General features: G+C 45.2%; 1 protein-coding gene across 1 annotated transcript in view; it reads left to right on the top strand.

Moving 5' to 3' along the window:
* The first annotated feature begins 9772 nt into the window (after positions 1 to 9772).
* The window catches only part of Nid1 (nidogen 1), a 77024-nt gene continuing 68218 nt past the window's right edge, over positions 9773 to 18578 (top strand). Inside the window, exon 1 of the mRNA XM_004854619.4 lies at positions 9773 to 10058. Within this exon, the coding sequence (XP_004854676.2) occupies positions 9834 to 10058 (225 nt within the window). The 5' untranslated portion in view covers positions 9773 to 9833. The remainder of the gene's footprint in view (positions 10059 to 18578) is intronic.

The raw sequence follows: 18578 nt of genomic DNA, 5'->3' as shown, positions 1-18578 counted from the left end.
AGGGGAAAAGAATTTGACATACAGATAAATGAGGAATATAGGATTCCAATTAGGCTTGATCAAAAAATATCTACATCAAGGCTTATAATAGTCAAGATTCCAGAAACCCAACAGGAAAAATAAATTCTATAAGCAGTGAGAGAAAAGAAACAAATCACATACAAAGGAAAGTCCATCAGAATCACAGCAGACTTCTCAATACAAACCCTCAAGGAAAGAAGAGCTTGGAGTGAAGTATTTCAAGTCCTAAAAGAAAACAACCTCCAACCCAGATTGATGTAACCTACAAAACTATCTTTCAAAATCGATGGAGAAATGGGCTGGGGATTTAGCTCAGTGGTTCCGCCACCTGCTTCGCAAGCGGAAGGACCCAAGTTCGATCCCCAGCACCAAAAAAGAAAAAAGAAAAAAAAATTGGTGGAGAAATAAGATACTTTCATGACAAAGAGTACCTGAGGAACTTCATGAATACCAAACCAGTGCTCCAAAAATTTTTAAACACTATCCTAAGAAAAGACAATGAGGGTCACAACCCTACAAAACCCAGCAGAATGAATCAATCAGGCAAGACAAGAAAGCAAATGCAAAGGAGGAGAATCCAACAATAGGAAAAGGTCATGACAAGGATAAGTCAATACATATCAGTTATAACCATCAATGTTAATGGCCTCAATTCACCAATCAAAAGAAACAGACTGGCAGAATGGGTCAAGAAGCAAGATCCAACAATATGCTGCATACAAGAAGCACACTTAATTCAAAAAGAAACTCATAGACTGAAAGTTAAAGGAAAACAATACTCCATGTGACAGGAACCCAAAAAATCAGTAGTAGTTTTCCTATTTGCAGATAAAATGGATTTCAAACCAACACTAATTAAGAGAGACAAAGAAGGCCCTATATCCTTGTAAAGGGAACAATCCAAGAGGAAGAGATGACAATCATAAATTATATTCACCAAATACTAGTGTGCCCAACTACATAAAACAAATACAGACATGAAAAATCAAATAAGCACTAATACAATAGTAGTGGGGGACCTCAATACCCCACTGTCACAAATAGACAGATCAACTAGACAAAAAATCAACAACAAAATACTAGAACTGAACCAAACTCTTGAACAAATGGACTTAATAGATGTCTACATAGTATTCCACCCCACAAAATCAGAATATACATCTTTTTTTTCTTTGGTACTGGGGATCAAACTCGGGACCTTGCGCTTGCGAGGCAGGCCCCGGAACCACTGAGCTAAATCCCCAGCTGAATACACATTTTTTTCAGCTGCACATGGGTCATTCTCCAAAAGAGTCCACATACTTGCACATAGAACATGTTTAAGTAAGTGCAAAGGAATTGAAGTTATCACCTGTTTTATTGTCAGATCACAGTGCAATGACATTGGAGATCAATAGCAAAAGAAACCACAAGAATTTCATAAACACATGGAAATTGAACATTAAAACTTGGGGAAATCTGAGTGAAAGATATATGGGAAATAGTTTAGTAGTCTTCGTTTTTTTTTTTATATATACCAGGGATTGAACTCAGGGCCTTGTACTTGAGAGCCAGGCATGGAGTCATTGAGCTAAATCCCCAGCCCCAGTATTATTCTTTCAATTTTACGTAAGTCTGAAAATTATATACATTGAGATGAAAGATTAAAACAACAAAAGGCAAGTGGAACCCTGGTACCTTGTGCTGGAGGTCTGATGATACAGAGCCAGGAAGAGGTCTAGAGGAAAACAGGATGCCAAAACACAAATAGGAGCCAGGTGTTGTGATGCACACCTGTAATGAAGCCCTTGAGAGGCTGAGGCAAGAGGATCATAGAGAGTTCGAGGCCAACCTGGGCTACATAGTGAGACTCTGTCCCAAAAACAAAACAAAAGAACACCAAATCACCTCTAGATATAAAAACAATTAGCACCAAATCCCATTTGCTCTCCCTCCTTTGCCATTTAGCTATGTCATTTTTATCTGAGATCAGAATTGGCCTTAGGTTTTTTAATATATTCATGAATTAGGTGAGTTCCTCTAGAGTTGAAACATTAACACATTTAACTTTATGTGACATCTAGAAAGTAAAGGAAGCTTCCATGGCCATTCACACCCAGTGGCCAGATGTCCCTGCAAAGGAGACTGGAATGGACACCTCCTTCAGCGAAACAGCCAGGGAGCTATTTGCCCTCCCAGTTTCATGGGCAGTTGTCTGAATAGCCAGGTAGACAAGCTACCTTGGCTTCTTATCAACACAGTCTGAGACCTGCTTCCTAAATTTTGTCTGCCCCATCAGGATGACAGCAAAGAAAGAGGAAAAGTATCAAAAAGGCAGGCTTTCGCTTTTTATTTTTGGTCCCGGGGATTGAATTTGGGACCTTGTGCTTTTGAGGCAGGTGGCAGAACCACAGAGCTAAATCCCTGGCCCAGGATTTTGCTTTTTAATTAAATTACTTAACCCATGCTAGGCAAGTGCTCTACCACTGAGCTAACCGCCCCCCCACACACTTTTCTCCAATTGGTATATTATGGAATCATCAGTACAATTGCTACTTCAGATATCAAATGTAGAACTCACTATGTAGACAAGGCTGGCCTTGAACTCATGAGGATCCTCTTGCCTCAGCCTCCCGAGTGCTGGGATTACAGGTGTGTGCCACCACATCGAGCTTCAGATAATTTTTGAAGTATTATTGAGGTCTTATGTAGTTAACTTTTTTTTTTTTGGTACTGGGGATCAAACTCAGGACCTCGCGCTTGACAGGCAAGTGCTGTGCCGCTGAGCTAAATTCCAGGCTGTAGTTAACTTTTTTTTTGGTACTAGGGATGGAACTCGGGACCTTGCGCTTGCAAGGCAGGTGGAGGAACCACTGTGTAGTTAACTTTTAATCATACACGCACAGCTTCAGGCTAGGCTCTGTGAACTCAGGAACACCAGTGGAACACATACTCCTTGCCCCCAAAAGTTTATATCTGGGAAAACACATAGAACAGCTAGAGTAAAGGAGCACAGTATTACATTCACTTTGAGTATGTCCAGAGCACAAGGGGAAAGAAAGTATTCTTTGATGCAAGTCATGACTGCACATGAGACATATTTGGAACCATACACACTGAAGGAGTGACACGGACACAGGCCACGCTGTCCTGGTAGGAGACACAGGGTCAGTATCACATGCCTGAGCTATGTGATGTGAGTAAGGGTTGTTAATAGTAAGTGACAGTGAGTTTACAATATAGACTGGGCTTAAGCAGGCAGGATGGCCCTGATGCAATAAGGAAACAAGCCGAGAGAAACAGGGCCTCGACATTGGGTATAAACAGTGGAGCAAGGGCATCTTGTAGGTGGAAATCACAGCAGACCTCACCTACCGTAGTAAAAGCAGGATAATGTGGCAGGAAGGATATTAGCTTTGACTTCACAGTGTGATTCAAGTCCTCACTCTGCCACTTCCTGTGTGAAAGTGGGGATGTCATCTGATCGCTAGGGGGCTACCAGCTTGTGCGTGTGCAATTGTGATCAGTATTAAATTCAGAGCTGCGCAAAGCATCTAGCAAAGGCAAGCACACAATGAGTAGTATCTCTTCTGCTCTTTGTGTACCAGCTAAGGCATGGCACTGTGTTATCATCTTGTCTCTCCTCCAGTATATTGCAAGCTTCTCACAAAAAGGATTATACATTAATTTCAAATTCCTAGTGCAGTGTCTGACTCATGGTATCTTCTCAGTAGATAGGGAAATAATAAGAATCACAAAAACTCTACATTTAAATAATGACGGCTTGGCTTTAACTGAGTACATACTCTGACTCTGTGCTGGAAGAATTTCATGGATCTCCTTATCTCATCCTCACTACAATGTGAGTATCACATACAAATGACTAGGATGTGGAGGCTGTGGAACCTGCCATAATGGTGGCAAATGGGGCCCAGGCCTTGGCTGCTGGATTCCAGGAGGGTGTTAAATGCTCCTCCCACATTCCCAAGGAAAACCCCACTGACCAATGGGAGCTCTGGCAGCCATCTGAGCACCAAAAAGGGAGAGAATCTGTGAGAGGGCTAAGAGCATTCCAGGCTCAGGCTCAGGCATCAGCTTGGGGCAGCTCTGCTGCAAGCGAGGATGGGTGGGGTTGCAAGACAGTGTGAGCGTTGGCAAGGTGAGGCTGGCTGAGCTCAGATTCTTGCATCCATGGGCCACCCTTAGTCCTGTACTGTCAGCAGGTGGACACAGGAAGAAGAAGACCTCATTATGACCCAGAAGCCCAGAGTTGCTTGGAGCAGCAGTCGGGGAAGGAGGATGGATAGGGATAGGAGAGCTGGAAGGCCGGATCTGATCATGTACTGCTAGTACTCTTCCTCACTTCTCCACCAGAAAAAATGCAGCAGCACAGAGGCCTTGTGATGTAGCGTTAAAAATGGGGTGTCAGGGCCGGGGATTTAGCTCAGGGGTTCCGCTGCCTCCCCGCAAGTACAAGGTCCTGAGTTTGATTCCTGGTACCAGAAAAAAAAACTTAAAAAAAAAATGGGGTCCCATGGGGCTGGGGATTTAGCTCAGTGGTAGGCACTTAGCATGTGCCAAGCCCTGGATTCTGTCCCGAGCACTACAACTAAAGATATAAATAGGGAGTCTTTTTAGCCTGACAACCTTGGGTCACTGCAGGCTTCTAGCTGTGTGACCTGGGAATGATTCGATCTCTCTGGGTCGCCTCATCCCTACTTTGTTAAATAGGTGAGCTCAAGATTAATTAATACCTGTAGAACACTGGGTGCCTCACAAGCACCTGGTAAATTTTATCTCTAGTGGCTAAGGAGAAGAAAAGAAAAAGAAGCAGGGTACACTGGCCCATGCCTGTCATCCCAGCACTCTGGGAGGCTGAGGTGAAGGATCACAAATTGCAGCCCAGCCCAGGCAATTCAGCAATTTAGCAATACTCTGTCTCAAAATACAAAAGTAAAAAGGGGCTGGAGGTGTGGCTCAGTGTGAATGCTCTAGGTGTGTTACTGGACAGGGTTTGAGGATAAGGAATCTAACCCATACTTACTCATAGAATAAGTTTTGCTACTCCCATCAGGGGAAAAAGAATTTTTTGGATTGGTCAGAAAGAGGCAAGGGCAGGATTTATTAGGCAGAAATTTAAAAGCACACATTCCAGACTGGAGTGCCACTGGAGACAGAAAGAGAGAGAGAGAGATATTATTTCAGAAACTGGGAACATTTATGCTTTTTTTTGTACTCGGGATCGAACTCAAGACCTTTCGAGGCAGGCCCAGTGCCACTGAAGTAAATCTCCAGCCCCATTTATGCTTCTTTTGATGAGGCAGAAACTTCAGGAAAAGGTGACCCCACCCCCATCCCGCCCGCAAGGGAACTGGCCCACTTTTCCAGTATGAGCCCAGTTTTTTTGTTGTTGTTTCTTTTTAAAATGGATAATTTAAGCATTTGAATTCTCTTAACATGTATCTTAGGATCAGATTCCTGCTTTTTCATTTTTTTTTAACTATGCCAATTTATGGGCTTAAAGTATTATTACACAGTTTGGACATGATGCATCTGGAAGAAAAGGAATCTAAATTAAGCAAGGAAATGCTGACATGGATTATCTTGGCATAACTTTGACTGGGTCCCAGAAATGACAGTCTTCTTAAAAGTACAATTTTTATTTATCTATTTAATTATTCATTGTTTATTTATTTTTCGGTACCAGGAATCAAACCCAGGACCTTGTGCTTGCCAGGCAGGCACGGCACCACTGAGCTTCATCCCTGGCAAAAGTACAATTTTTCATAATGATTTTCTTCGTTCCCTTTCTACCTATCTTTTATTTCTTCTATCCCATCTCACCCCATCCCCACAACTTCAATTGCTTATTCTTTTTCTTTTTTTTTTTTGGTACAGGGGATCAAACTGGGGACCTTGCGCTTTCGAGGAAAGCCCCAGAACCACTGAGCTAAATCCCCAGCCAATTCCTCATTCTTAAGGAGTGCAGAAGGGGTTAAAGTTCTGCCCTCCTTCTTAAAACCGCTTCAGGCTGAGGAAGGGGATTGCTCTTGCCTAGCCAGGGATCAAAAGTCTCACCCTGACTGATCTAAAGGAGACAAAGGAAGATGAGTTTTGTTGTTTGATGAACCATCATCTTTTGATAGCCTGCAAAAAAGGACAAGGACATTAGCAAGTCATTGGCACTTAAGCTTCTTTTTATAATCATGTTAAAAGAAGCAGGGGCTAAAAATTTAAAGTAGAATCTTGGTGAATAGTAGATCTAAAACACTGTAGAGGTTACACAAAATTTAGGAAGTATTTGGCATAAGCCTTTGAATACTTCTATTTGTCTCGAGGTTTTTACCCAAATACAACAGGTTCAGTTTAACAGCATACAGACTCCTCTCTGTTTGTTAAAGATATTACATTTTTTCTTATTTTTAATTATAACAATGGTGAAGAGGGCGGGGGATTTAGCTCAGTGGTTCCTCCTCCTGCCTCGCAAGCGCAAGGTCCTGAGTTCGATCCCCCGTACCAGAAAAAAAAAAAGGGTGAAGAAATACACTAAATGATGACATATATATATATATAAAGAAATTATTATGAAAAAGCACAAACTTGTTTTTCAATCTAGTTTTTATGAGTTTTATTTTTATTTACTTTTGAGATAGGGTTTCTCTATGTAGTTCAGGCTGGCCTTGAACTCACTATATAGGCCAGGCTGGCCTTGAATTTACAGTCATCTTCCTGCCTCAGCCTCCTGAGTGCTAGGATTACAGGCGTGTGCTACCATGCCTGGCTCAAATACCATTTTAATATCTTAAGAAAACTTTCTTCTTTTAGATATAGAAACCTAACTTTTTAATTATAGCCAACTTAATTATATATAATAATAAATTTTTAAAACAACATTTGTTGAGGTGGGCACAACAATGAGGCAGAAGATCAGGGCATGGCAAAGCAGCTGGATAATAGGCCTGACCTGTCAATCAAGGAGATCCAGGACACCACAGAAAACAAAGTTCTCAAAGCCCTGCACCTGGGGCCAATCAGAAAGTGTTATCTTCAATTCTTCTGGTGAAAAATCAAGGTTTTTGATAGGATAGCCTAGATCTGGCCTCAGCCTGAGCAGTGGAAGGTGCAAAAAAATGGCTGCCATTAAGCTCTTGGGCACTGTGGTCTCTTAGTGGCCCACTCTCACGGTATAGAGCAAACTTCTTTTCCTATGTGTCAATGGCCCTCACTCACTCTGCAGAGTATATTTCTTTTCCTACCCTAATACCTTTAATAAATGTAAAACCTGCTACCTTTTGCACTTGTCTTGACCAATTCTTTGTTCAGGGAAAGAACCTAGAAAGGATAACTAGAAGGAACCCAAGGCACCCTAGACCCCAGAAACAATGACTCTGGAAAAACCAGAGAGGCTCTCCTCATCATGGAGAAAACGGAAGCAAACTGGTTCAGGCACAAGAAAGATTTGTTAGGGACAGATTTAAAAATACACATTCAAGAGTGGAGTGTAGGCATTTGGAAAGAGAAGGTTGCATTATTTTCTAGAACTGGGAACACTTATGCTTTTCTTGATGGGGTGGAAACTCCAGGAAAAGGAGTCCAGAAGAGAACTGGCCAATTTTACCATTATGAGCCCAGTTTTGCTTTGTTTTGTTTTTGAAATGGATAATTTAAGCATTCTTGGAATTCTTTCAGCCTATTCCTTTTCCTAGGATCAGGTTCATGCTCTTTACTTTTTTTACGTTTGGTACTGGGGTTCAAACTCAGGACCTTGTGCTTGCCAGTTAGGTGTGGTGCCACTGAGCTAAATCCCCAGCCCTCCTTTTTTTTTTTTTACTAAGCCATTTTATGGATTTACAGTATTCTTAAGGAGTTTGGGCTTGACAGGGCTAGAAAGAAAGGAGCCTAAATTAACCAAGGAAATGCTGATAGGGATCATCTTGGGTAACTTCGAATGGGTCCCAGAAGTTACAAATCTAAAAGTTTTTAGAGGAATACTTTTTAGAGGAATACAATTTTTAGAAAAATACTTTTTTTTCTTTTGAGACAGACTCTCTTAGGTAGTTCAAACCAGCCTTGAAGTCAGTACGTAGCCCAGATTGGCCTCAAACTAGAGGCAATCCTCCTGCCTCTGTGTCCTGAGTGTTGGGATTACAGGCTGCACCATGCCTGACAAAAGTGCCGTTTTTAGTTATGATTTTCCTTGTTGCCTTTCTACTTATCTTTAATTAATTTATTTATTTTTTTGAGACAGAGTCTCGTTATGTATCCTAGGCTGGCCTCAAACTCCAGGCTGCTCCAGCCTCCCAAGACCTGGGATTACAGACTTGCATCACCATGCATGGCTATCTACTGATCTTTTTTTCTTCTACTCTACCTCTGGTTCAATTCCCAGTGCCAATAAATAAATAAAATAAAATACATAAATAAACAAGTATGAGTAGATCAAAAACTTTATGCTTAGAAAGTATTTTGTTTTGTGTGTGTATGTGTGTGTACTTTTTGCTGATTCAGGGCTCACACCCTCTAAATGCTGCTGTTTACTGGGCAAAATTATTTCAAACTAGGTTCCAGGTCCTTAATTTTAGCTGCTGGCAGGAAACAAGTTTGTCCTGTTGACCCCATGGAGTCAACCAAACACATATCCAACTCCAAGGCCCTCTACCCGGTCTGAAAACAGCACTGGTTTTCCAATCCCCCAGGTTTTCCAACCCAGTTTATCTTCATTTCTCCTTTGCCTCACAGTCAAATTAGTCATCAGGACTGGTTTCTTCTTTCACTGTAATACCTGGTAGATTCACTTCTCCGGATTTCCACCTTTTCCTTTCTCACCCCTTGGCCCCCTACTTTCAACTGCACTAGGTTGACCTACCTGACTTTCAATTTAGAGCCAAATTAATGATCAACCATTTATTTAGGTAAATGGCACTTTTAAATCGTTTATCTCCCTTTGTCAAAAAACTTTCAGTAGTTCTTTTCTAAGTGTTAGTGCAGGGCGAGTTCAAATTCCTAGATTTGTTATTCAAGGTTTTACGTCCAACGGCCCTTCCCCAAATTCTCTGGGGTGGGGGTGGGAGTGAAGGTTCCCTGAAATCACCCTGCTCATTCCCTCCATCTCCCGGGAAGACCCTTCTCCCACCCCGGTTTAAACTGCATTTCTTTCCGAAAACCTGGTTCGATTCCCACCATCCCACACGAAGCTTCCCCTGGTCGGTTATTCCAGCCCCACTTTTTTTTTTTTTTTTTTTTAATCACTGGGGCCCCAACCCAACCCAAGACTGAATTGCGTTATACCCTTGTGACTTTGTCTGGGCTGGGGGAAGGACCCTATTCCTTGCGGAATCCCCCACATGAAGGAGCCCAGGACCAGGCACTCAAATGTTGGCTGCCTGGATGCAGGGGTTAATGGCCGAGCTCCCCGCCTATACTTCCTTGCTAATTCCCAGCACCCACCCCAGGCCTCCCACTTGAGACAGGCGAGCGGTACAGGGGTGGCTTCGGCGCAGAGGCCGGCGCAGGGTTCCCCGTGTGGAGCCCGCCCAGAGTTCGAGGGGAGCCCACTCCAGTGGTTCCCCAAAGGGGGATTAGGGCGCGGCCCCGGGACAGCCGGGGACCCGCGTCGACCTCCCCCATCCTGGCTGCCATTGGGCCGCGTCGGGCGCGCGCGGGGTGTCCGGGGCGGGGACTCCCCATCTCCGCTCCCCTCCCCCGTTTCCCGGGGTGGGAACTATGGGGGCGGGAGGGAGGAGGGGCCACCGGGGGCGGGGGCGTCGGGTTCGAGCTCTGCTTTATTCCGTTGCTCCGCCGCACCACTGTTCCCGGGGCCGCAGTTCGGGATCATGCAGGTCGTGAGCAGCCGGAGTGGGGCTGCGTGGATGCGGGCGCTGCTTCTGCAGCTCGTGCTCGCGGGGCCCGGGGGCTGCTTGAGCCGCCAGGACCTCTTCCCCTTTGGCCCCTCACAGGGGGACCTGGAGCTGGAGGATGGGGACGACATCCTGTCGCCGGCCCTGGAGCTCAGCCAAGCGCTCCGCTTCTACGATCGTTCCGGGATCGACTCCGTCTACGTGAGTGGACCGGGCCGGGAGGGGGCGGCAGGAGCGCGGCCAGGCGGGCGCGGGGTCGCGGGGCCTGCGCTGGGTCTGTGCACCCCGGGGTCTCCCCTCCTCGCCCTGCCACCCGTCGCTGTCACCCGAGCGTGCGCGGGTCCGGGCAGCGCCGGGTCCGTCCCGCTCCGCGCTTGCCTGCGGTCACCCGGGGATCCCGGGACTCCGGGCGGAGCTTCCTTCCGCGGCCGTGGGCTGCATCGCCCCCGGGAGGTCCGTCCGCATCTGGCCTTTGTCCCGCGCCTTTTTTTTTTTCAGAGTTAAGTTTTGAATTTAATAAAGGAATGACAGTAAATTGTATATACGTTGAGTGAAAATATTTTTACACCCACACCACCCCTTCCTGGGGATGAACCTTAGGGGCGTTCTACTGAGCTACATCCTCAGCTCCTTTTTACTTTTTATATTGAGACAGAGCCCTGATAAGTTCCCCAGGCTATTCCTGAATTTGCAGTCCTCCTGCCTCAGCCTCCCGAATGGCTGGGACCGTAGGCTGTGCCCGTGCGCCCCACATTCCTGAGGCAGGACCTCCCCCCCCCCCCCTTGGGGCCGGGTGTGGGCGGGAAGCCCGCGAGGCAGTGGCCGGAGTTGGGTCGCGGCGGCTGCGGGCCTGGACTCCGTTGCCCTGGAGGAAAAGGCGGCCAAACCCCGCGCTCCTCCCCGGGAATTGAAGCAACTGCCCCGGCCTCTGCGCGTACGGGCTCCGGATGTGTCTTGGCAATCAGGGCTTCTGCTCTCTCTACTTGGGCTCGTTTCAGAGTCCAGAGGTCAGGGCTGGGACCGTAGGACGCCCCGGTGATCTATTTTCCTGTGGCCGATTTTTGTCATGCTGGGAGGCCCCAAATAAAGAGCGCGGCCAGGTGACCCTTAGTTCTCTGGCGCCTCCCCAGTGCTGGCCCGGGCTGGGGGCGTTGTCAACTTGGTCCTTTTGTGCCACTGCCTTCCCCAGCCGCGCGCCATGTGGATTTCGTATGAAGCTGTGTGCATTCCAGGGGGGGCGGGGGCAACGCAAAGGGGCCCTGGACAACACCGCTTGCAGCTTGTGCGCTTTGCCTAAAAATGTGAGTCCTTGGTGGCAACGCACAAAGAGCCCTCCCCCTTTGGGGTGCTGCTGAAGTATAATGCTTTAATTTTATTTTACTTTTTTTTTTTGATACAGGGGATTGAACCGCACGTCATCGCACTGAGCTACATTTCGAGCCCCCCTATTAAAAATATTTTTATTTTGAGACTCGCTAAGTTGCCCAGGCTGGGCTGGAACTTGTGATCTTCCTGCCTCGGCCTCCCGGAGTGCAGGGAGTGTAGGGTTGTGTCAGCTCTCCCGGCTCAGTGTGACGCTTTCAAAAGCATAAAATGAAATCCACAAGATTACCAAATATTTTGAAATACAGAAAACACACGTTATATGGTGTAGTATACTTACTGACTTTTTTTTTCTTTTTTAATTAGTGCTTGGCCTTGAACCCATGTAAGGTGAGCAAGCACTGTACCACTGAGCTATGCCCTAAGCTTTTTTTGGAGACAGAGTCTGGCTAAGTTACCCAGGCTGGTCTCACTGCTGCTACAGTATTTTGTTGCCTACATTCGTAGAGAGGGAAATGCTGAGTATTAGTTAGCAGGTATTTACAAGTGAAATTTCTTATTTAAAGTACACACCCTCTGGAATCAGCAGCCCAGGGGCTAATCCAGGATGACCTTTTTAGTCAAGATAATTGGTTCTTCCACATCCGCTCTTTCTAATAAGTCAGCCATTAGTCACAAGTTGCTATCTAAATGAATGACGGGTAGATAACATGAAAGTTTCAGGCTTCCTGTCCCACTAGTCATATTTCCAGGGCCCAGTCCCCTCTTGTGGCCACTGGTTACTCTGTTGGGCGATAGAGCAATTCCATCGTTGCAGAGAGCTCTGCTGGACAGTATTGTTCTGTCAGCCTGCTTGGGCTTGTTTTCCTCATAAGGGACGTGCTCTCAGACCTAAGTCCCCTGTCTGGCCTCTGTCTGGGTCATTCTGTTAACATCTCATGGACCAGAGTCAGTGGGGATGCGTGCCACCACTGCCCCACATGGTGGCAACAGGCAGGGATGCAGGGAGGGGGAGAAACTGGTCCAGATGATGTGAAGTGTTGTGGAAGATGACTCAGAGGTCTGTGGTGGGTGGGTCACCAGGCATGCCTGTTTTTAGTAGGGCAAGTGTGACAGTGGTTTGCGTGGTGGCCTGGGCAAACAGACAAGGGGAATTTGGAATCTGGAAGCCAGTGCCATAACTGCTGGTTTACCCAGATGTGTAGGGCTGAGGCCCACTGGGTATGGGGGACAAAATGGGGATCTAGATGAGAGGAGATCAGGATTTGTGCCAGGGCACATGTGGGATGTGAAGGAGGCAGAAAGGGATGGGTGGAGGGGAAAAGATTGGCCCAGTTTGCATACACAGTGTTGGCTACATATGCAACAAGGGGACAGAGGTGGAGGTGCCCTGAGGCCGGCAGACCCTCAAGCAAGCAGTCTTTTGGGGGAGGAAGTGGAAGCCTGATTAACAGGGGAAAAGAGGAGAGTAAGAAGATGCCAGGAGTTGACTTGAGAGTCCTAGAAAATGATGCTCCAAGATGGCAGTTTCCAGTGTGCAGGCACCCTGGGTGCCCTGGAGACTTGTAAGGAATTTCCGTTGTCCAGACTCTTCCTAATAATGGTACTGAGATGTTATTTGCTTTTTATTCTCTCTCTCATGCTCTCATGAGTATACAGTGGAGTTCAGCAGAGGCAGCATGCTACATGCATGATAGCTGTCACTGCAGATCAAACGGAGAGCCAGAGATGAGGATCCAGCTGCCTTCCATTAAACCATACATCGGATCCATTTTTGCAAAAACATAAAATAGTGACACTTCTCTCCCTGAATATTTTTGGTTTGGTTTACTCTCTTTTAAAAATGTTATTTATGTTAACATGGAATAGGTTCATTATTTGAATGTTAGAAATATTTAAATATTTTTCAGCTCTAATTTTTCCATGATAAGCATCGATTGTAATAATCTATACAAGCCCAAGCTTTGGAGCATCTTTGAAAGCCATTAAGAGTGTAAAGGGGGGCCAGGAATTTAGCTCAGTGGTTTCGCCGCCTGCTGCGCAAACACAAGGTCCCAAGTTCGATCCCTGGTACTAAAAAAAAAGTGTGAAGGGGTCTTGAGACCAGAGTGTTGGAGAGCTACCAAGCTGATGAGATCCAGATCTCTCATGCCTCAGCCTCCTTGTGATAGATGTTCAAAGGTGGGAGGAGAGTTTTGCTGGTTTCCAGACTTCCTCCCATGAGCCATGGCAGGATCCCTGTGTGAGGAGGTCTGATCTTCCCCAAGGAATGACCTCTTGTTTTGGGATGGTAAATCAATGCAGTCTCACCAGTAAAACTAGCTGTTCTTTGGGGCCCATCCTGGCCCTGATCAGCCCACTGGACATTTCTCACAAGCAAAATTGTAATAAGGTTGTTCAGGGTAGTAAAGCATTTTCTTCCTTCCACTGGAATTTGATTATCTCAGTTTATTTATGCTGTTATCTCATCTTGGTTGGAAGCACTCATTGGGTGTAAAGAAAAATTTCCAGAACATAATTACATTGCATATTAAATTATTTGTCTTTGATTCATAATAAATGGAGAAATAGACGGGGATTTAGCTCAGTGGAGCCATGCCTCCCTTGCAAGTATAAGTACCTGACTTCAATCCCTGGTATCAAAAAAAATGGAGAAATGCATTAGATACTATTTAATATGTTTAGTTTTGTTTTAAAGATAAAATCCTTTGTGCCATGGGAAAATAATAAAAGGATATCCTTGGTAGCAAAAAGATTGTATACCTCTGTCCTGACTCATCTCCTACCTGCCTCTTTTTCTCACACGAAAATACACTATATATACACATACACCTAGTTGTTCATATGTAGCATGGCTACACTTATGGGCACCCAGGAAGTTTGTCCATTTGCTAGTCAAATTAATCATTGTTGACCAATTTATATTTACAGCCAAATCATTTCATTTCTTAGCCTTTTGTTGTTCTGGTCTTTTCATAAAATGAACAGGTTTGACAAAATTATTCCTAAGGCCCATTTTATCTTGTGTCTTTAATATTTTTTGGTTGAATGATCTGGTGGTAAGCAAGCACATTTATTTTTTCAGGAAACTGGGTATTTTTTTGTATGTGTGTGTGAAATGTTAATTAAGGTCCATCATTTATTCATTCTACAAATAATTAATTTATTCCCTAATATGCCAGGTACCCTAATATACCAGTGTGAGGCTTTGGACATGGAAGTTGAAAATAAGACCAATGTATTGGTCAGCTTTTCATTTCTGTGACCAAATACTTGATATATACAGCTTAAAGGAGGATTTATTTTGGCTCACTATTTCAGAGGGTTCAGTCCATGATCAGCTGGCTCCAAAGCGGAAGCATCACAGTGAAAGAGCACAGCAGAGAAAAGCTGCTCACTTCATGGCAGCCACCAAGCAGAGAGTGGGGAAAGAGCCAGAGGAGGAAGAGGTCAGGGACAATGTGTGTCCTTCCAGGTCAGGAACCAGTGGCATTTCTCCAACCAGGGCCCATCTCTTACTAGCACATTCAGCTATGAACTCATCAATAGATTAACCCACTGGTAAGATTAGTGACCCACGGTCTAATACGCTTCCATGAACACACACATACACACACACACACACACACACTCACACGCACACCACCTTTTGGTAGTATTTTTGACCAATCCGTAATAAGAAGTTTGTCTTACCCTTACAGAGTGTTCTGTGTACCGAGGAAGATGGCATTAGACAGTGCTTGTGCTGACAACTGAATTGCTGCTGGCTGTGCTCAGTGCTTGAGAGAGGCTGAGGATCAGGTGGGCCTGGATCAGGGTGGAACACAGCTGGTGCAGGAGTCCTGAGGCTCTCCTTCCTGAAGGATGGTAAAGGTTAGCTCTGAGGGAAGGGCAAGAGTGGGGTTCATATGAAGTCACTGTGCTGTGTGTGGGACCCTGCCCAGTGCAGGGCACAGAGCTTGGCATGTGCCTGGCATGTGACAGGTGTGCTTGGGAGCAGCATTGCAGCAGGGCCCTCAGTGCCTGGCCACTCAGCCTCCTCACTGCCACCCCTAATCCCTTCAAGGCTTTTCCTTTGTGCTTCATGAAAGCCAACCCCCTCCCAGGCGTTTGCACAGCCTCCCATGGGTGGCCCAGCTTAGCTGGTCTGTCTGCCCTCATGCCAATGTCTGTCCCTCTCAGGATGGCCTCTGGCTGCCTGGCTTCCTTTCTCTACCTTTTGTGTAGGCCTGGATGCTTTTCTTCCTTCTTCCAGGCTGCTTTGTAAGCCTTGGGTCTCAGCTCTCCTCCATTGGAGACACTCTTCATCATGGTACCTACTGCTAGTACATTCATTTATTTGTTTATGAGATTTGAGCCCCACAAGGAAGGCTATGTCATGTTCACAGCCATCTCCCCAATTCTGGGGGTGGTGCCTGTGGACATAGTGAGTCCTCTTTTGAACAAATGAAGGAAGGAATGAATGAGTGACTGTCAGTATTGTTTAACTTTATTCTGTGAAGCAGTGGGGAACCCTTTGACATTTTTAAGTGGGTGAATGACATGATTTGATTTTAAAGGATCACCGTTTTCTTCAAATAAACTGCATGGGGGACAAAGGAAGAGAGAGAGCTGGTAAAGATGAAGAGGGACTTCCAGACCTGTAGGCTAAAAGCAAGTGAGGCCTGGTTGGGGTCTGATTAAAACCAGCTCAGCTGGCTGTGAAAAACATCTTGGGGCAAACCACTTTTCTTTTTTCCTTTTTGTGGTACTGGGAATTGAACCATTCTCACATTGCTTTTCTAGGAAAGGTATGCATGGAAATATTGACAGGTGAAGAGCTTTGATGTCTGGGATTTCATTTAAACTCCTCTGAAAAAAAGAAAAAGGTGGGGAACATGTGGGGAAGGTGCAGATGAAATAAGAAGCAGAGCATGTTGATAATTGTGTGAGCAGATTGACAGGGATATGGGGGTTTGCTGCACTATTTATATATGTTTGAAACTTTCCCTGAAATTTAAAAAAAATGATGCGCTACCCTGAAGGTGGACTTGGTGAGGGTGGGAGGAGGCGGCAGATGAGTTCTGGGGCTGGGCACTGTTGCCAGGGTCGAGGTGCCAGGTGGGGATGGAGCTGGGGCTTCTGATCTGTTGGAAGGGGAAACTGCAAGGCTTGTTTGGGCTCAGTCTCATTTGAGACATTGTGACAGCCCCTTACCCCCACACCAGGAGATGGCTCAAGCAGGAGGTATGTCCCATGCTGTAGGGAAGAAACAGTCACGACAGCTCAGGGGCTTGTCAAAGTCCACTCAGTGGTCGGTGCCAGAACTTGAGCTCACATCTTCTGACTCCTACTTCAGTGCTCTTTTTACTGCCCCATGCTGAGTATACATTCCCTCCTTCCCTCCATACTTCCATAATGACTTTTTTTTCTTCTAGTAGTGGGAATTGAACCCAGGGAGCACTGAGTTACACCCCAGTCTTTTTAAATTTTATTTTGAGACAGGGTCTTACTGAATGGCCCAGAGTGGCCTCGAATTTGGCATTCTTCTGCCTCAGCCTCCTGCGTAGCTGGGGTTCCAGGCATGTACCACTGCACCTGGCTCCATAATGTCTCATCAGCTCTTGTTCTGTGCAGACTCTTCAGCCTGGAGTGTTGGGACCACAGTGAGGAGTGACATCAGACACGGTCTGACTCTTGGGGTGGTCATTTGCTGCATTGCTTGTGAAAAATCTTGGTTCTCATGCCCTCAATAGCAGGTTTCTGAACTGTTTTGTCCTTGGGTTTTGTCCTTTTCCTTTCATTTTTCAAACATTATGAATATTTTCAAACACACAAAAAGGGGAGAAAGTTGTATCATGTTAACAACTATTAACATTTTCCATATTAATTTTTAGTGGGGGCTGGAAATTTTCCATATTTGTTTCACCAATTTCCCTTTGCCAAAGTATCCAAAATAAACTATAATCTTTATGATATCTTATCACCAATTTTTTTTTCTGAGCCATGGTCTTGCTGTGTAGTCCAGGCTGGCTTTGAACTCATGGTGATCCTCCTGCCTCAGCCTCTGAGTGCTGGAATTACAGGAATGTACCACCACGCCCAGTTTATCACCAAGTATTTTATATGCCTTTGTTACCACAAAAAGGATTGGACTGTTGGAATCTTGCTTGTTGGAAGCCAATCAGTAGAGAGGCAAGGTGGTGGTAGGGAAAGAACTTTTTTATTAAGTGATAAACTAGCCAATTGGAAGATGGCAGACTATTGTCCTGAAGGACCTTCTCTCTGGGAAGCTGATGTGGCTTTATGTAGGAAACAGGTGATGGCAGACGGGTGGGGGTTTGTGGCCAGATGACACAATCTTTTTTTTTTTTTGGTACCGGGGATCAAACGCGGGTCCTTGCGCTTGTACAGCAGGCGGCAGAACCACTGAGCTAAATCTTAATTGCTTAGTCTAGAGATACTTTTCAGCTCTGCAAATCTCAAGAAAAACTGATTGCTTCTGTCAAAGGTTACTTCCTCAGACCGTTATTGATTAATTTGCCTCTGTGCCGTTCTTGACTTTTTTTTTTTTTTTTTTTGAGACAGGGTCTCTGTGTCAATCAGGCTGGTCTTGAAGTCATGTGTAGCCCAGACAGGTCTGAAACTCAGGGCATTCCTCCTGCCTCAGCCTCCCCAGAGCTGGGATTACAGGTGACAGCATACACCCAGCTCTATTTCTGACTTTCTGATTTATAGCCATCTAGTGAGTGTAAAATGTTATCTCATGATTTTGATTTACATTTCCTTGATGGTTAAGGATGTTGGACATCTTTCCATGTGCTCATTGGCCATTTATGTACTCTCTTTAGAGATAATTAAAATCCTTTGATTTTTAATTGGATTATTTGCCTTTTTATCCTTGTAGGTTACATACTTTTTAACAAAAATGTTTCATAAATGAAGCGGCATATTTCACAATGAATCACATCAGGTGGCAGCTCGTAAGGTTATTGCCCTGTTGGCCAGGCTAAGTTAAATAACTGGTGCTAAGGAGCTGATGACAGCCAGGTAGTGTCTGTCAGGTTGTTTTGAAGTCTTGTTTACAACATGCAAGCTAAGGTTGGTGCTCTGGCTTCTCAGCTGCCTGGGTGCCCCTAACTTTTCATCTAACGGTTTAGCATCCTTTGATGATCTCCACCAGAATCAGTTATTAAATTCAGGGTTGCAAAATGGTACTTTATTTTCATTTGTTATTTGCTTATTTGTTTTTGTCACTCTGCATTTATTAGCTGATGTATTTGGGAAGGCAGAACTTCTCACCCACTGTAACATTCAGGTTATACTGCAATAGGGTTCCTTCTGGAAAGGCAGGAACAGAAAGCATTAAATGTTTAACTCTTTCCCATTATTTCTGATGTTCAGATAAGGAATCAGGGT

The sequence above is a fragment of the Heterocephalus glaber genome, unplaced genomic scaffold (assembly GCF_053883595.1).
Source record: "Heterocephalus glaber isolate CG9 unplaced genomic scaffold, H.glaber_assembly_v1.0 deba00001472, whole genome shotgun sequence".
Taxonomy (NCBI): domain Eukaryota; kingdom Metazoa; phylum Chordata; class Mammalia; order Rodentia; family Bathyergidae; genus Heterocephalus; species Heterocephalus glaber.
Note: the sequence above shows the minus strand (reverse complement) of the source record. Positions and strands in the feature narration are given on the sequence as shown.